A 20870-nucleotide genomic window follows, 5' to 3' on the forward strand; every position below is an offset into this window, starting at 1 on the left:
GGCTGTACCGAACCGCCCTTCCATGGAAATACGCCAATAGCAACATAACGCTCTCGGGATTGGTTACATTAGAATTCAACGAGAAGCTTTTTTTCCTGAATTTGGTTTCTTTTCGCGATAAAGTTACGTAGTAATCTGTGAGTAGTCAGGAATATAGTAACTGTACCTATTATACTTATGAGTATCCTTATTAGAAAAAAAACTCACTGATATAAAATTCTGCACAGTTTCCTTATGTAAAATAGATGAACAATAGGAGAAGGATTTAGCATATTCTCTCAGGAATAAACTTAGTGAGTTCGCACGAGTGAAGCCAAATGAAACGGCTAGCAATAGGTGTATTTTCCGTTAATCATATTGCATACGTACTAATTTATTTCGAGTAAGTATTTTGAATATTTCAAACAATACTTTGAACAGACTGCAAAATATGTGATAAAACAAAATAAAGAACGGGATTTTACTCTAGACAGTATAGCATGAGATTCTTCAAAAAGACAATAAAGTTTCTGTAAGATCGGCAACGTGCGCTTATTATTATCTCTGGTATTGTTATAGATAGACTACGGTAACCGTTTACCATAAGACTGACCGTATGTTTATTTGCATCCATATTAATATTAAAATATAACTTATTTATTTATTTAACACACACAAAAAAAAGATTTGGCATAGAAAGAAGAAGAATGAGTAGGAATTTTGAGTTGGAACTTGTCAATACTACGTAAAGAATAAGAATTGCTCTATCCAAAAAATACAAAAACGTTCTTTTAGATAATGGGGTGTAGCTGGATTAAAAAGAATTGAATAAAGAAGGGAAAAGATATGCCAGTTGCGACTAAGATGGATAGAGAGCCACTTGAGCCATGTACGATACTTAAGGCCTATAACGAGTAGGTATGGTGTAACAACATTTACTAACAGTAACTAGTTGTTTTTTTTTTTTTGTAATGGAATGGCATACCCACCCGCGCTAATGGTATACACGGGCAGGGCACCAGTGAGAGATGACAGGTGAAAATGAAAAAGCAGGGCAGTTCAGCACGATGGATTCCAGGGGGGACCACGTGGAGACCGACCTGACAGTGTATATTGCTAGCAATAAGACTGGTAGTACGCATTACTAACAATCCCTTCCTCCCTGTCACTGGTTTTTTTTAATGGGTGATAATGAAATGGTCACCCCGCCTGCGCTAACGGTATACGCTAGCGAAAAACTAGTGAGGGACGATAGGTGACGATGAAAACAGGTCAGTTAGCCCATCATGACGAATTGCACAAGAATTAACCACGATGGTTTTCAGGGAGAACCACATGGAGGTCGACCTGATATACGGGTGTATTGCAAGTAATAGGGCAGTTAAACCCCATTACTAACAATACCTTTTCCCCTCTATCACTAGTTGTTAGGTTAATATGTATCTGTAATCCAGAACCTATCTAAGCAAAAAAAAAACATCGTTATTGGCCAAACAATATATCCCATCAGGTCAAACTTCTGGAAACAATCATTGTATGTTAATTTCTAATTCCTAGTAAATTCGACATAATGCGCTAACTGACCAGACTAGGAGGAAAGAGATTGTTAGTAATGGGGCGTAACTGCACCCTTGCTAGCATTATTTATTTATTTATTTTTATTTATTATATAGATACCCTATCAGATCAAGCTCCATGCTGTTCCTCCTGAAACAATCCTAGTTAATTTATTTTTGAATAGAACACAGTGGGCCAACTGACCTGCTTTATGAGGATAATTGAAGGTCTATCGTCTCTCAATGGTGACCCGCCAGCATATAATGATATCACAGTCAGGGTCGCCGTTGTATTACCACTTATTAAAAAAGAGAACTAGCTAGTGTATATTGTTAGCAATATAGCCGTTAGTCCCTATTACTTACCTATTACTTGCAATACCTTTCCTCCCATTCGTTGCGTGATTACGTGGTCTAAAGTACCTAAACTGTTAGTATGTAATCAGTGGCGTAACTATACCATTTGGGGCCTGTGGCAAATTCTTTTGATGGGGCCTTATCAGTAAAAAAATACTTTTCAAGTAAAATAAAGTACTTAGGTACGAATACAATGTAAAAAAACAATTCTGAGCTTGCGGCCTCTTCAGCCGGGGCCCGTTTTGGGTCGGGGGTCCGTGGCATTTTGCCAGCCCTGCCACCCTATTGTTACGCCACTGTACGTAGTACGTTATACTAAATCTATGGCTGAAACAGAAACGTACAGCAATTTTTTGTACCTATCTACTATTTACTGTTTACAAAAGTACCTATGCATATTTAACATGTTCCATATGCCCATGAGAAGTAAATATAATATCTTGAACGTAGTCCCCGGGGAAATCGATTGTTGGCAATGGAGTTTGACAGTCCTATTGCCAGCAATATGCCCTGTTAGGTCGACCTCCACGTGGTTCCCCCTGGAAACCATCGTGAACAATTCTTGTTGAACTCGTCACGATGGACTAACTGACCTGCTTCATCCTCACCTGTCATCCTTCACTGGTGCCCCGCCGATAATAATAATCACAAAATAATGAAAAGCAAACAGACATGCAAACAAAAATAGAAGAGTGGCGTGATAAATCCCTCCATGGGAGACATTACAGCGATTTATGCCAACCTAACGTCGATAAAGTAGCGTCGAATGAATGGCTAAATTGTGGGGTTCTTTTCCCGGAAACGGAGGGATTTATGATTGCCATACAAGACCAAGTGATCAAAACTCGAAATTACCAAAAATTCATTATAAAACAAAATTTAGTGACAGATTTATGCAGACGATGTAACAGTAATTCGGAGACCATACAGCATATTACAGGAGCTTGTAAATCCATAGTACAGACCGATTACAAATATAGACATGACCAGGTTTCCAACATTATTCACCAAAAATTAGCTCAGAAATACAAACTTATACCAGAAACATACACACCCTACTATAAATATGGGGTATATTTATGATGTAATAGTTGAAAACAATACACACAAATTATACTATGACCGTGCTATCTTGACAGATAAAACTACACATTATAATAGACCTGATATTACCCTCCTAGATAAAATTAATCGCAAAGCATATATTATCGATATTGCAGTCCCAAATACACACAATGTACAGAACACCATAGCTGAGAAACTGGCAAAATATACAGATCTAAAGGACGAAATAACCCGCATGTGGCGTTTACAATCCGCAACCATAGTTCCAATAGTCCTATCTACTACAGGAGTAATCCCGAATCAGCTACACTTATCACTTAGAACACTTGACCTTCCGTGCTACACTTACATCGAACTGCAGAAGTCTATAATACTAAACACCTGTTCCATTGTTCGGCGATTTTTAACATCTAATCAAAATTAATTATTTGTACAATCTACGAGATACTTGGCAGCCAGCCCGTACTCGTAGCAATAAAGCCAACTATACGTTGAGAAAAAAAAATCAAAATAACATAATAATAATAATAATTGATGAATTCAATGTTTCGAGTTGATTTAAAAAGTGCTGTCTATGAACTAAAGAATTAGTCATAAAATACGTTACGTATAAAACCACTTAAAACTTTACGCCTACTACATATTTTGCTTTGGAATATTTTAAATACTTTTTTGCCATCGCAATCCAACCTTTCAGCAACAGCTTAATAAATATATTTTTACACGATTAACGTTTTTATTTGCTAACAGAGCACTTTTTATGACTTTTTAAATAATCATTCAAAAACATTGAAAATTATTATTGTTGAAAATGTATAAGTAGTTAATTCTGATGTTGCCATACTTCGTCAAGCTAAAGTTATGAATGCTCTTAAAAATAGATATTTTTAGTTGTCTTTGATTAAAATTTAAAGCTCCTCTTTCTGTAGTGTAACACTTATTTTTGCATTTACATATTTGTCCAGTATATTGTGCCAAAATAAAAACAATGAACGTAATATCATCTAATATAATGCAACAACATCAAACCTGACATGGTATATGCAAAATCAAGTATCATCATCATTAAACAAGTCAGCACAAGTGCAAAAATAAGAAAAATAATTAAATAGGTAAGTATAGGAATAAATTTATTTCTTATTTTATATATATATTTTATTGACAAATGTTCAAAGCAAAAAATATAAACAGCATTTCAAATTCTAGCATTAAGATTATTTATGTTAGTGCCTACTGATTATTTTCACTATAAATTAATCAAAATTCATTCCTCATTATTAATAATGTAACATTTATAGAAGATAATTAATAATGATTTAGATATTTACCATGATTATATCATTTCTGGGGGTTTCTTGATGTTTAGGATTACAATTCAATAGAGTTAATAATAAATAGTATATTAATATGATCAGTTAACCAGTTACACATAATGTTACAAAGATGTTGAACAAATTATTATTAATATTATTAAATATGTTAGTAATTATAAGCTGTTGTAAACACATCACATAACCCATTTTATTTAGATGGTTAAATAAATAGATTCAATTAGACAAACTTACTTTGCACAACATATTTTATTACTATAAAAACGAACATTACATTTAGAAAAAAATTAACTGCAACACAGAAAGCAAGATGAGAAACTACTGCTATATACTCTCATAAACTGCAAATAAGGAAACACAAAAAAAATTGTACCTATTATTATTGGTTATTACTATAACAAACTTAAAATTCATCAAAAAATTATTCCTTAAAATTAAATATGAGCTCATTTATTTTGAGCTTTTCTTCTTTTCATGCTGTTTAGCTGCTTTCTTTTTCATAATTTGCAATCGTTTGTCTGCTGATATAATATTAATGCTAGGTGTGACCACTTTAGATGGTGAAGAGGATGACGAACTTGATGATGATATTTTGACAGGTGTCGTAGAGTCTGACAGTCGTGTTGGTGATTTAGAGCCTGATGATGTCTTACTAGAAAATCCAACTGTGAAACCTTGCGATGAAAGACATGAAGCACATTGCCATCCAGACCCCATATCATTATCACTAATAACAGGTTTGTGACAATCCTGTGGACAATAATAAATAAAACATTTTTGTTTAAAAAACTACATTATTAAGTTTACAAGTATTGTAAACTAATGATTTATTAACATAGTTAAAATCCCCAGTAGTTATGAGTTTAAATCCACTTGTTATCAAACCATTGTTTATTAATTCCAATCTTTTCAAACAAATAATGAAAATGGTGAACTCAAAATATCTAAATATAAAGAAGTTGATAAATGAAATATAAAGATGTAGCTTACCTGATGGTACAAAGCATGGCACGCATCACATTCTACTAAGCGATTTCCAGCCTGCACAGCTATTTGCCTGCAAACAACACAAGTTAAATCTTCCTCCAAAAGATCAAAGGCCAATTCTCCATCCATTACAGAGCCATCATCATTCTCCCGCTCAGGTATTTGAATCTGCTGTGGACTTTGTTGCGGGATCGGTATAGTTTTACTACTGGCGCTCTTCTCACTCTTATGCTTTGACCTGGTGGATTCCAATTTCTCTTCATTCAAGTATTTTTTAGGTAGCACATTGCCTAAAGTTTTGGCGCTACCATATGTTTGTCGAATGTAATCATCAAGAGTCAACCTTAACTGTTCTGTAGAATCTGGAGAGCTCGAATGCAAGTACTTTAAACAAAGTTTTATTGCTGGATCAAAATCAATTGAAGACATTTTGAGTAAATACAAGCAACTGACGAAAATCTTCAATAATTAAATTACATCAGCTTACTGAAGAGTACTTAAAAAGGGTGGGAAAAAATTATTAACAAGATAAAAATGCAAGCAAATACAAATGAGATCGAGAATATTGAAAAAAAACTGTTTGAAGTTGGCACTGACACATATTTTGATAAAACTGGAAAATTAATCTATGCAACAATCAAGGAACATCAAAGCAATAGAATAGAAGAAATAATATTCATAATTCATAAAATATGCTCTATCTAGAATATCCCTACCGATAGATATTGTTGAAGAAATAGCTTCTCTATTGTTTAAAATCTTCGAATATGATAAACTGGTTTCATTTTATCATATTTGAAAATTTACTAAATTTATTATTACTTATTATTAGACTTACTAAATATATAATTATTAAAACCCCACCACAAAGTAAGTAATCACTACGCTGAAAATCATGTTAACTTTTCAAGTAACATTACAATAAAAACACTATATAAAAAAAACAAAGAAAAATAAATGAATATCCATAGTGGTATACAACTACTACTATATATCTTCATCTAATATATCAATGTCGGCAGTTGCAATAAAAATATTTAGCTAGTTCATAATATATTTTTTTCAATTGCATATAAAATATAGACAATAAAATAATACATATATCTAATTACTTTATTTTACTCTACCACAAATTTAATCAAAGTTTTTTGCCAGGCGACAAATACAAACTTTCTTTGGCGTATTAAACAATAGTTGGAAGGATTGTGCCGAATCAAACAGCATCTAAAATAAAACACGTATTCAATTCTAAAAAATATATACATATTATATTATACATATGAAATAAATAGCTCTATTTGTAGTTATAACATTATTTCTATAACATGATTATAATTATTTTTATTTTAAATGGTGGCGTTTTAATTAATTATTTGTATATAATTTTAAGTGCTATTCATCTTCGTAACTTATAATACTCACAATTCAATTTTAGTTCATATCAATAAACAGTAAGAACCAAGATAGGTAGAACACTAATAGATTTTAGTTAATTTTACAAATTCAGCAAAATTTCTAATATTGCATAGAAATCAGCCTCGCTACTATATAAACGAACATGTTAATCAATTAGATAATACATGCAACCTTTAATTACACTTAACTATATTAATTATAATAATTGTTTACTCATCGATTCAAAACTATTGAAAATTAAGCTAAAAATGTCATTTATTTTTGTATTGTATCATACTGAATATGAATTTATTTACATTTTTTTATTACCACGTAATTTATCTAAACACATATTAGTTTTATTAATATTTAAAAAATATATATTTATAAGTGAAGCGCTATTTTGGAAATGGTGCCATAACTCTGACTCTCGTGGCACCTATTCAAGATGGCCATGATAGATTTTATGTCTGTGGTAACACAGTTTCATAGAAAAACGTCATTCCAACAACGATGTTCTAACCGGCACAGGCCTGGTACATATTGTCAACTTGACAGTATAAATAATACACTGTAACATAGATTAAGAATACTAATTGTAACGCTTCATTTTTCATATTCTAAATATATAAAATAGAAATACTACACATTCTACACTATACTAAGTCTATGTTATAACAAAAATTGAAAATACAAAGCTCTAAATTAGATTGAAGATTGTAATTGCCTATATCAGCAAACAAGTTCGAGCATGATTGCTAATTGTTAAAAAAAATAGTATTACTTAGCACGATTCTTTATTGTACACAAAAAATAAGCACGATTCATTTTAAATTCATGCATGATTATTTCCTAATCGCTAAACTTAATGCACTATTCTACAATAAACAGCACCATTTGCGATTAAATGGAAAAAGATCAATTGATAATTGTAAGAGGCTAACATTAATGGTGAAAGATTGCTAAAAGATACTTCTTTTACAGTTAAGATCGCCTTTAGACATTTAATTACCTGTCATATTATTTACATGCATAAAGTGTACAATAAATTATTAAATAAATAAATAATTACGTATGACTCCTAAATAGCTCTACAGAGGTAGCGTTGATTCTATTTGGTTTCGTTCTGGCCCCTAGGCAAGTATCAAGCGAATTCGTCAATGGAATCGAAATCAATTTTTGTTCCATGTTCTTAGACCGATCGCTAGTCGGCAACCGAGGGAGAGAAAGGAATTATTAGTGATGGGTATAATATCCCTATTGCTAGCAATATACCTTTTTTTAATGCAATTTAAAATGACAAACAAGTTGATGGCCCACCTGATGGAAAGTGGTAACCGTCGCCTATAGACATGAGCAGTACCATGGACATAACAGAGTATACTGTTTCGTCCATGATATCTCCCATGAGTTGCCATTCCTGAGGACTCAGATGTTATTCCTCTGTACCCTGTAAATTCACTGACATATTCCACCCTCTAAACCGAAACACAACCATGCAAAACACAACTGCTTCAAGGTAGAAACGCAAATGGAATAGAGGTGCCCAAGAAAACAACTTTTGTACAAAGTCTCCCTCTGGTATTGTGTATTTTGAACTAAGTGTTCTACGAACTTGTGTTCACAACCCAAACGCCGTTAAAACCTCCAATATTAATGCTTAACACATGCTAAAGTTATGCATGTGATAATAGAGTTACTACAGGAACATGATGTAGGTGTCAAGAAATATTTATATTTTAGTAAAATAAAATATATGAAACAATCATAAACTACTAATAAAACAAATTAACGTAAACGTATTAAAAGATAACGCCATGTTAGATGTTATATCAAAGAATAAAAAAGTATATCATGTTATATACTTCAATATATTTTAGAGATATATATTTGGGTATTTAAGATCATTTTTCAGGGTGGGGGGGGGGGGGGGGGCAGCCAGGATTCCAATACAAACACGCATAACCATGAATAGATACTTTTATGGGAATCAAACCGACGTTAATCGGATCGTTTAAAATCAACAAATAGTTTGTTATTTGTTGATTTTAAAGACGTAATCTTGCGCCTTTAGGAAATGTACAAAATATTCAATGAACGAAATTATTTGTATACCTATTTGGAGATATTAATTTGCAAATAGGTAAACAAATGATTTCGTTACAAACACTATTTGCCATCATTTAAAATTAAAGTAGACTCTAGTCTTTAAATATATCTAGATTGTGATAATGTTGGATGTTAAAATAGTATGTAAATCAAAATCCGACAACAGTACTTTAATTCTTTTAATTTTGTGATGCCTTAGAAGTGTCACAAGATTGTTTCAGAAATATAATCGTAATAATTGAAGACATTCAATTGAAATTCTAAGCAATAGATACCTATTTTATACAAAATATGATCGAGCTGTGTATGATAAAGCAATTTGTAATTTTAATTTAACTTTGTAGTAGAAAGATACATTCTGCACTGCTAGTATTGGTTAACAATATCTGCAAGCGCATTACAAAAACCGTTGTAATAAAACAATTAGAACTATTGTTTGAGTGACTGTTAGGAATAACAGCCTACACACTTGCTCATTTTGAACATAGCTTCCAGTCAATAGTTTGAGAAGCTGCTTTTATACTACTTTACTATTGATTACAAATAGGATTGCATGACATATTAGCATAACTAATTAGTCTACATGGGTGTGAATTATTTAGTCTTGCTTAAGGGATTGACAAGAAATAACTTTATATGAAATATTTTTAGTACATTAATGACAGATCTAAAGTAAATTATTTTATTACATTATTTTAAAGTTTTGAGAAGTAATTAAACCTCATTAATTACATAAATCAACACGAAATTTATATAGGCATTATTTATTTTACATAGTAACAAATTATTCAAATGACTCTAAAAGATCCTGATTTTTTTTTAACATTATTTTTCTTTACACTAACATTGTAAGCAGAATGAAGGTACTAAAATCAATAATAGATACATTTATAACTCATATGATCATACCAAACAATGATTTTTGTTTATTCTGATACGCTCTGTATAAATAATTATTATTATTAAGACAAAATTTAACAAATCAGAACATGAGGGTATCTCTTAAGTGATTTTTAAACAATACGAATGTTCCGAAAAACGATTTGTGGTAAGTATAAAAAATCAATTGGCTACGGTCAAAATAATACATTTTTCCTTAAAATCTTATAGAAATATTATGTTTATGTACTTACGACAACAAATTTTTATGTTTGATTGTATAAAATTAACAGACAGCGATATTTTTATTCTATGTAATTAATGTTTCTATGATTATTTAGTTATCAAGATAACTATAACATTTCAATGCTAAGATGAAAACTATTATCTACTATATTATTGCCATGTAATATAATGGGCACCATCTTAAAAGATAGTTATAATGATTATAGCGATACGCCATTCTAATTTTGTTACAGATCAAGGTTTTGAAACATTTTAGAAACAGTTTTGACAAATTCAAAATAATAAGGCCCCCTAATATTCGATTATAACGAAATTGCTATATAATTTTTTAATCGTACTTGATAAGATGTGATTAAACAATTATTATTTCTTTAAAAAATGCAGTTTAGTACTATAATTTTGTTAATAGGAATTTCCGATGTTGTTATAAATGAGTAATATCGGTGGGCCTTGAGTTGATAGGCTTTAAGAGAAATCACTACATTACTCTGGTGGTTCAGCGCCTTCGAATAATACAAGTTTAGTGCATATAACTAAATTATATCAACAACATAGTAAGAACAAATATTAATTATTCAAAATCATTATCAGAAATTACTTAATGACAATTTCGAACATTCCACTACCGGGCACATGAGCAAACTTAACAAAATGATAAACTCCTAGTTCTTATTATAGAAATACTTTTTTCTCACACATTTATATTTAAGTATATTGTATATTTATAGTTATATTTTATACCTTAGCAGATTGTGGTAGTTTCTCTAAAAAACCATGTATAGAGTACATAGATTTATCAATAAATAGGATTTGAAATGGTAAAGATGAAAATTAACACAAGTGAGAAAAGTATAATAACAGGCACGAAATAAAATATAAACTACATAGTAAACTTACATCATTCAACATCAAACAACTTTGGTCCAGCTATAACAGTTTAGTGTTTAACAATTTTTATTATAATTACAACTTTAACCAACAAGCAAATAAGTCAATACAAATTACACTACAAAATAAACATTATTGTAATATGTATTAGGTACTAATGTGCAATACCAGAAAATTAATACCCAGAATATGACCAAGAAAAAACTAAGGCCATTTGATTCGATTAAAATTTTTTCTGACTGCAAAACCCTCTATGGGTTTGTGCAGACAAATACAATAGAAACAATATTAACAATACATTAATTTCTCAAACTATGTATTTCTTATTAATACGAACTAAGTGGCGCCGTAACTCGAATTATTAACATTACCTCACTATGAGATACATACGCAGTAATGGTTATTGACTAGATAAAACTTTATATTATATGGACAAATCTAATTGGATATGTCGTGAATGATATTAATTAAATAAAGTGCATTTTTAACTAGCGACCGCTACTTTATAATAATGACTAGAGTTAATTTACAATGTTTACGACGTTCCAATGCAATAGTTAATGCATGTTTAAAAATCGTAACCAAAAAATGATAATGTCATCGTAAGATATATTTTGTTTACATTTAATCTAAGTGTGATCTGAACACTTTAATGAAATAAGGCTTATTTCACTTTCTAAGTCGAAGTTATCACAATAATATGAAATGACGACCTTGTGGTATAGCGATAAAACAGGTTGCCTTCTGATACTCGCTAATTCGATTCCAATATAATATACCTATATGTTTTCATTCATAAGAATATTTATATTGGTCTTTTTTATAACATAGGGGACAAACCAGCACGAGTGACTTACTTGATCTTAAATGTAGTAATACAACATAACTTTCAAGAAAAGAGCATATTTCTTTTTAAAAGGCCGGCAGCACACCTGCAATACCGTTGGTGTTGTGGGTGATCATGGGCGGCGTTAGTCACTTACCATCAGGTGAGCCGCATGCTCGTTTGCCCCTGAGTTGTAAAAAAAATGATTGCCGCCACCTATAGCCACACCCGCAACATCGGAGAAATTGCTAGTGTTTTCGACCTTTTAAGAAGGAATATGACTGAGTGCTTTATTTAAAAAAAAAATGTGTATGTCTATCAAATTGCCTAACCACAATATAAGCTTACTTAGTTTGGGACTAGATAGCGCTGTGTAGCATGTTCGTTGGGTATTTATTTATTATTAAGTACCTATGTAAATATTCATCGGCAATTTTTTTAACTACTTCAAAATGAGTTCACAATTCCATTATGTTTTTATATATGTATATTAGGCTATATTTTCGTCTATTCTGCATCTATTTTGAGGGTTTTTTTTTTTTGCAATCGACAGGTTTTATTTCCACTTTGGTCCCATACTATTTATGTCACGATTAACAAAGATGGTAGAATGCAAGATGATATAATGAATGATATTTACACGCTACTATTCATAAAAGGTACACCACAACTAAAAGTTATAATTAATTTCTTCACTTTTCGCTAATTTGATAAATTACTCTTGTGTCGAGATAATTTTTTTTTATTCTATTTAATATTCAATTATTTTAATTTTGTTTTTTATTTATGAATTAATGTTAGTGAGAACTTATATTGTGTAGTAGCTTTTGTATTTGTAATTTGCTATAATTTTCTGTGCATAATATAATACAATCATAGAAAGGTCAAAACTGTTATACATATAATTCATACAAAAACTGAAAACCATGATTCCTAAATTTTGTTATTTGTGATCATTTGGATTGAATGTGACGAAATTTTCTTCATTATATAACAAACAAGCTGTAGATTCGACAATTTGTAGATAATTAAATAGACATGCAACTGTATAAAATTCCTGACAGACCCACAGCACCCCTATCTGAATGGGTTATGTATAAAAATCCAATGGAACCTGTGTAAATGAATTGAAACCTGTTGATAATGAAATGAAGAATAATTTGGTGAGCCAAAGTCAAGAAATACATACATCTACAATTTGGCACAAATAATATTTCCCACCATGACATTATCTGTTTCATTTCTTAACATAAAAAATATAAATACAATGTAAATAAAAAATTATTATTAACAACTTTAATAAATACATTATTGATAAACGCATGTCAAATATTGAATTGTATTAATTAAAAAGTTTATCAATATCTAGTAAAAAATGAACTTGAATAATTGTTGATTTATTAATACCATAAAATTTATTAACATTTAGTCACCTAATGACCTTTATTTCGTTGTATTTTCACACTAACAATTATACGGAATTGTCTCATCTCTATTACGTCGTCAGTCATTATTTATTATGTAACTAGTGTAAATAACTTAATTTTAATATATAGCAAAATATGCAATTTGGTAATTTCAAGCTCCATTAAAATGGAAATCAATATTATTTAAAAGGCATAATAATATTAGGTACTACAATTTCGTTAATTTAAATGCATTACAATACTTATCCTATATCGTGCTTTCATTCATTTGCGACATGGATTTAATGACTAGAATCAAAATTATTTTATCTTATGTATTCGAATACTCACACAACTATTTATTAGCGTAATTACATAACAAGACATTTCTCCCTCCCGCTGGCTGACGCTTCGCCACCGTCCTTTACTACCTTATCTTTCTTTTTCTTCCCTTTGCCGTCTACTTGAAGAGAGACGTTTCTATTTTTCTCCATATTTAAAAGTTCCTGTAAATAATTAAATATATTAGAATAATTTCCTTCATTGATTATTCTCCATGTTAATTACCAATAAATATGTATGGTATTTACTATACCATCAAAAATGTATGTAGATGTATTTACTATCAAAAACATAAATGTGAAAAAAAGAGCCAACTCCAATATTCAGAAAAGCGTAGTTAAAAAAAAAAGAAGAAAGAACTGAATTCTAATTGGATGCTAAGTTTTGTAGTTAATCCCGAAACTTATTTATAAGACTAACTGACTGGTAGAGAATGCTACTAGCATGAAGCCCGCCTTTTGTACTATATTTTCAATTAGTCAATAAAGTTATTAAAATAAATAAACAAAATCATAACAACTAAAATAAATTTAAAACAATTTCGTAATTTTCTTTTTCTCTTATAATGTTTGTTATTTAAAAATATATCTTCTTAAATTTGAACAATCAAATTACTTATATAAATTCAGATAACTTAGGATGTTATATTGAATCTCAACATAACTTGGCTAGTTTTCACATACAAGTTATCCTATATGGGGCTATTTATTTTCTTTGCGTATATAACATTATATGTAAGTTAATGTTTTTGTATTGGAAGGTCAATATATGTTAATTTAAAAGTTATTATTATTTATGCTTGTAAAATCGAGCCAAGTTAGATCTTAAAATTTTATGTATTTATATTAAATAAATTTTAAGTTATTAAAGGAAAAAAATAGCACTAAATAGTTCGTGTATTATAATAGACGGCTACTGCAGCGCCAGTTCCTAGTGACCTAATATGCTGCCGTGTATCTAAATTATTTTTGTGTTGTCAAGGTTGTGGTAGTACAAGACTTAAATTCAATAAAAAAAAACCTTTCGAGTCTAAATTGTTTAGAATTCTAAGTAATTTTAATTTCCCTACTATTCTAAGTGGGGTATCATACGAAAGGGTATCATTTGTATATTTTAAAATTAATTAATATCTATACTTTCTGCCACATAGATTTTTACTTATAATCGAATTTTCTGCAGAAATTTCTTTCAACAAGTAATTTTTAAACAAAATTCATAAATACCTGAAACAGCTGTGTCACATTATGGTTTGTTTTAGCTGATGTTTCCATGAATGAGACACCCCACGCTTGTGCTTGTGCCTGACCCTCTGCTGCAGATACCTCTCTGATTTCAGGGCTTTCATCACATTTGTTACCTGCCAACATCACTGGTATGTTTGGCAAATCTGTGCCCTTTATTTCTTTTATCGTCTGCCATATTGGTTTTAACTCTTCTAAAGACTGTCGACTACTGACAGAATAAACCAATATAAAAGCATGACCCTATAAAATATACAAGATATATTTTTATATAAATAAAATACTATATGCAAAAATAATTTTAAAATAATAATATAATTTTCTCTATGTTAGTGTGAACAGAACTCAGCTGCATTGTAGAGCTAGTCCTTGATATTTAACAAATTACTGACCCAGTACTGTAAACAATTTTGGACAGAGCTTTGTTTTATGATGTGAGCCCTAAGAACAGAATTTATTTTTATATATTTTTAGAGTAGCAGGATTTAAGTACAAGCTGGTGGATTTACAACTATACAAACAAATAAAGAAAAAATGTAATGAATATCTTACCTTGCTAATGGATAATCTTTGCATTGCTGGAAATTGGTGAGATCCTGTTGTGTCAGTGATTTGTAGTGTGCATATCGTTTTGTTGCTGCTTATTACCTATAAAGAGAAAAGTATATACTGTAACTAATCACAAAGAAAAAATGTCTAAAATGTATATTTTAAAATAAAATGGCATTGTTACAAAATTTTCAATTCATATATACTGGGCCTTTTCTAAGGTGCTGTGTCTGTAAATCTATCTATCAGAATAATATTTTAGTTTGATAATTTCATGAACACACATTATGTATCATCACTAACTCAAATAATATTATTATCATATCAGAGTTAACTGTCCACTGCTGAACATAGGCATACATGATAACAATAACTTTGACTTAAATCTATAAAAAATTAGTTGATACTGGTCCTTATAATGATTTCCTTGTGATATTGAAATTTAGATTTTAGAGATAGATTTAAAAAAATGGCGCCTCTGAATCAATTTCAATATTCAACTACATAATTGATTATTTTTAAAATGAGAATCCATAAAAAATTCGGTAATATTTTTTGATATGGGTATCATATAAGGAGGGCGAAGGATGGGCAGCAGCATCCCTCTTAAAACATCTTCAGAGCCTAACTGCAGTTGCCAATCCGCCTGCCAAGCATGGCAACTACTAGCAAAACCCCCTAGGAGGAGGCTTATGCCTATGGCAGTTGACAGTTAAAGGCTGATAATGATGATGATGATAATGGGTATCATATGTAATTTAATTAAAATTACTAAGTTAAAAAAATAGAGTATAGATTATAACAAAAAGGTATCTCTTATAGTATTTTTTGCATATGTATATCTAGATCATGCTAACATAGTTTCTAATTATCCGAGTTAAAAAAGGTGTGCATTTTTATTACAAATAATAGTTAGTTAAGACTTCATTGTTTATTCAATTGGGTAGTTTCCTGTTTCACTTCCATATTACTCCTATAATATTTGGACATATGTACTACATTATAGCTGTAAGTAATAACATAAGATTCCTATTGGCATAAAGCCAAATAGATATGTCAAGGCTTTTGGCATCCCATCAATGAATTCAAGGATACTAGTGCCATAAAATTGAAATATCCTAAGTCTTCATTTTGGAAATACAATGTTGAAGACTACATTGACTTCTTAATTAATTTGTTATGAAAACTCTGTATGATAAGTGTAGGTAATAAATAGCAAAATCTATATATTTTACTAACAATATTTATATATTGGATAACCAATATTTTATATATATAAAATCCAAATCCAAGATATAATCTTCATTACAATATTATATATTCTCTCATTATATATTAACTAAATCTAAATTAATACAGAAATCTGACTGGTATGGGTGATATAGAAATGGATGATGACCTTTTTTATATATATAGCTATTAGAGTAGTACAAATATTATCCATTTCTACTGTATGATATATTTTATCATATCTAGATTTATCTTCTACTTATATATTAATATGTTATTTGATTTTCCATTATGTTGTAGGTACATACCTTTGACAGACACAATGATATTGATGAAAATAATTATATCAATTGCTCACTGAAATGTACTGAACATTTCAGTGAGCAATTGATATAATTATTTTCATCATAACCACATCTCATCTCTAGCCTATGGCTTAACTGCCATATAATATATAATAAGTAAATTATCCAATATACATATAATACATTTAAATCCATTCGTTATATTTTTTTAAATCTATTATGAATAGAGCCCTTTTTTAACTGTTTATATACCAAAAAATTAAAAGAATCCTAAACTAATTATAAGCACAGATTTAAATAACTGTATTTTTTTGTGAAGTAGACAATATTTTTAATTATAAATAAAATTAGATTAAGGAAATATTGATGGCTAAGCTGCTCTAAAAATCAGAAAAATGCATCATCATACTATTATTATAATATTGGTCTTTCAAAGCTAAAATGAGATTATACTATGTAATAGTTATTTATAAGTACAAATAATCATTAAATGTTAACAGATTTATGGTAGTTAGAAGAAGAAGAAATCTCTTATATGTACTACACTTATTTTAATCTTTTAAATTTATATTAAAAAAAATAGAAACACTTAAAAAACACTTGTTTTATTTTCAGATCAAAAAGAGATAATAATTCCAGCTAATTTAATATCTAGATAAATAATAAATAGATTTTGTAAATGGTAAAGTTTTTTTATTTTATTTTTTTATTAAAATAAATACATATTCCTTTAGTATGTACTGAAAAATGTAGGAATAGTCTTTTAGGTGAAATTATGAAATATAAATTAATATTCCTCGCAACTATAAAATTTAAATTATAAAAAAAAGTCCTTACTTGTCTGTACGTATCTTCGATCGTTGGAATGTAGGATTCTCTAAAAGTGCCTTTTACAAAACGAAGAACAAGGGAGCTTTTACCCACACCACCAGCTCCAAAAACTACGACACGATAATCATTGCTTTGCTCCGGCATAACGTATTCTTGAATTTTGTTGAATCAATTAAATACTGATTATAACATACACAAAATTGTGATCTAGAGCATTTTACTGATGATAATTATTAGAACATTTCATTTCCTACTGCAAGAAAACTACAAAATGTATTTTATTGCTATCGTGTAACTAGATACAAAAACATTATTTAGTTTTTTTTTTTTTTAATTCTTTCAAAACGCCCTATCAACTGAATGAAATCAACAAGAGTCACCAACCACCAGACCAACACAATACACAATTACCTAAACATATGTAAGTATAGGTATAAAATGAAACTGAAAATGCTATGAACCTCTGGTGAAAACTTTCTGTGAGTCTAAGCTGAAGCTCAGATTAGAGAGACTATGGTCACAGAGTAATTACTACGTTATACGAATTGGCACTGGACTTATATCAACGAAATTTGGAGAATAAAAATTGAAAAGCATGTTACCTTTCGAAGTAACAGCACCATGAAAATTATAAAACATGTAATATGAACAAAAAAAAACCAAATGAATATATCCATAGTGCTGTACAACTATCTATACATGTATTCATGCAATATATCGGTATCGACAGTTGCCTTAAAAAAACTTAGGTAGTTCATATATGCCACTTACAACAAATAGGAAACGGGACGGGAAATAATAGAAGGTAATAGAATTAATAATTATAATAATTAGATAAATTAATAAAATAGAAGTAATTTTGTATTAAACTATTAGAGTGTTAGTGAGGAAATAAATGAGAAATGATCATAAAAGGAGCAAGAAAGGAAAAATTATTTAAATCACCTACATACGCACTGCACTCATATATAGCGATATTCATAATTTAAAATTTTGAAAAATTAACAGGAATGCAAACATGGTCAATGTGCATAGGAATTATTGAGCTTGTGATAGTTTTATTAAATTTTAATTTCATTCCTGAGGACTCAGATGTTATTCCTCTGTACCCTGTAATTTTACGCCATATCCCATCCTTCAAACCGAAATACAGTTATGCAAACACAACTGCTTCACGGTTGAAACACGAATGGGACAGAGGTACCCAAGCAATCGACTTTTGTACAAAGTCTCCCTCTGGTAAGAACTTTTTAAGATACAACAAAACTAACAACACAAATAACTAAAATACTAGACTTACTTACGAAAGCAGTAATACAAGTATGTAGAACGTCAAAATCCCTATTGTGAATGCAACACATTCAAGGACAACATAGTCAAACACAGTCTTTATTTATTTATTTGAAAATGTAAATCCACAATGTAAATACAGATATTAATTTTAATTGATATACAGGGCTTACATCTTGCATTTACACTAATTACAGATGTACACAACATTTTCTTAAGTCATCGATTACATATTAACAAAACTGACACCAACTAAACAATAAAAAAACATACAAGGGATAACATAACAATACTTAAAACATAGATTATTAAAACAATGCACACAGAATTAAAATTATTAATTGTGAAAAAATTATGGTAGCATTATGAAAGAATTTTTAATATTTTATTCTTGAATGACTTGGGGTGGACGTGAAATATATTAAGATTCAGGGACTCTTTATAGGAATTGTACGTATTGATCAACCTTGAGACAGAAGCATGTAACTCTAAATTAGTTTTATGTCTGAGGATTTTAAAGACAGCTTTGCATTTATTACGGGCATTTAATTTAGGGACACATATGTCTATGGGTTCTAATAGCCCTTGGCACATTGATGATCCATTTACTATCGCTTGAAGGAATATCAAATCTAGTATACGCCTGAGCTCGTGGAGAGAAAACATCTTAAAGATCATTAACCTACCCTCGTAGGAACATCTGTTGCTTAGTCCAGAGGAGATTCGCACCAATTGTCTTGTAAATGAACATTGAAGTAACTTGATCCGATCCGAGTGAATTTTGTAACATGGGTTCCAAATAACACTAGCAAATTCCAAAATGCTTCTGACCAACGTATTGAATAAAAATATTTTGGAAGACAAGTGCCTAAATTCTTCTGTATTTAGTTTAATAAAACCTAGCATTTTAGCAGCCTTAGCCACAATATAATCAAAGTGAGGAATAAAGCTTAGTTTACCATCCAAAATCACTCCGAGATCGCAAACCTGATCTACAACAGCAATTTTCGTATTGTTAATAGTTTAATAAGCTTTCAATTTCTTTCTCTTTCTAGTAAAGCGTACATGTTGAGATTTCGAAGCGTCAAGGAACATATGGTTTTTCCTACACCACTGATAAACCCGATCGAGACCACTCTGCAGCAGTTCGATATCAGAAGGTAATAGAATTTCACGGGAAATTTTCATGTTATCTGCAAACAGTGAACACTGACAATGATGGATGCTGTCAATTATATCATTGATGAAAAGCAAAAATAAAATAGGGTCCAAGTATGAACCTTGCGGTACTCCAGAAGTTGCAATAATTTTTTTTTATTTATATCCGTTAATAACTACCACTTGTTCACGATTGACCAGATATGACGAAAACCAGCGCAATTGACAATCATCAATTCCATACTGACTTATTAATTAGTATTTGATGATTTACGCTATCGAATGCGCTTGCGAAATCAGTATATACAGCATCAATTTGAATGCCATTATGCAATCTCATCATCAATCAAATCATCGATTTTTTTCTTAGAAACCATGTTGCTCAAGTCGAATAAGTGACCTGGTATGACTGATAAGTATTGGGCAAATAACTGATTTAAATATCTACCTACCTACCTATATAAATTCATAGATTATTTGGAATTTAAATGCAATATATGAAGACAGGGGCAATGTAAAAAAGCAATTTTTTTTATACCACTGAGGTGGCAAACAAGCATACGGCCCATCTGATGGTAAGTGGTTACCGTAGCCTATAAACACCTGTAATACCAGAGGTATTACGCGCGCGTTGCCGATCCTGAAGAAACCTCTTTACCCCCCTTTTGAAGAACCCCATGCTGTAGGCTCTTGAAAAAACCTCGGCAGAGAGATCATTCCATAATCTGAGTGTTCGTGGGAGGAATCATCTCTGAAACCGCGCAGTACGCGACCATTGAGGCTGTAGGACATGAGGACAAACAATTCCTCTAAGCACAATCCGTTGTATAAGCGGTAGAATACGCAGAGTGAGGCAAAATCTCTCCTAAGACTTAAGGGTTCGATACCGCTTGTGAGCCT

General features: G+C 30.4%; 2 protein-coding genes across 2 annotated transcripts; both read right to left on the minus strand.

The window, feature by feature from the left end:
- Positions 1-4518: 4518 nt before the first annotated feature.
- LOC113511732 (integrator complex subunit 12) lies at positions 4519-5874 on the minus strand. The gene is made up of 2 exons (XM_026895440.3): positions 5279-5874; positions 4519-5038 (listed from the first exon to the last, which is right to left on the minus strand). The coding sequence occupies exons 1-2, from the start codon at positions 5702-5704 to the stop codon at positions 4739-4741; spliced, it is 726 nt and encodes a 241-aa protein (XP_026751241.1). The 5' UTR covers positions 5705-5874; the 3' UTR covers positions 4519-4738.
- Positions 5875-8941: 3067 nt separating this feature from the next.
- Positions 8942-18029, minus strand: LOC113511768 (GTP-binding protein Di-Ras2). Its single transcript, XM_026895485.3, has 4 exons — positions 17529-18029; positions 15160-15255; positions 14590-14850; positions 8942-13530 (listed from the first exon to the last, which is right to left on the minus strand). Exons 1-4 carry the CDS (start codon positions 17664-17666, stop codon positions 13396-13398), a joined length of 630 nt encoding a protein of 209 aa, XP_026751286.1. The 5' UTR covers positions 17667-18029; the 3' UTR covers positions 8942-13395.
- Between the last annotated feature and the right edge of the window lie 2841 nt (positions 18030-20870).

This window comes from Galleria mellonella, unplaced genomic scaffold (genome assembly GCF_026898425.1).
Source record: "Galleria mellonella isolate WM207_F2 unplaced genomic scaffold, CSIRO_AGI_GalMel_v1 utg117, whole genome shotgun sequence".
Lineage (NCBI taxonomy): Eukaryota > Metazoa > Arthropoda > Insecta > Lepidoptera > Pyralidae > Galleria > Galleria mellonella.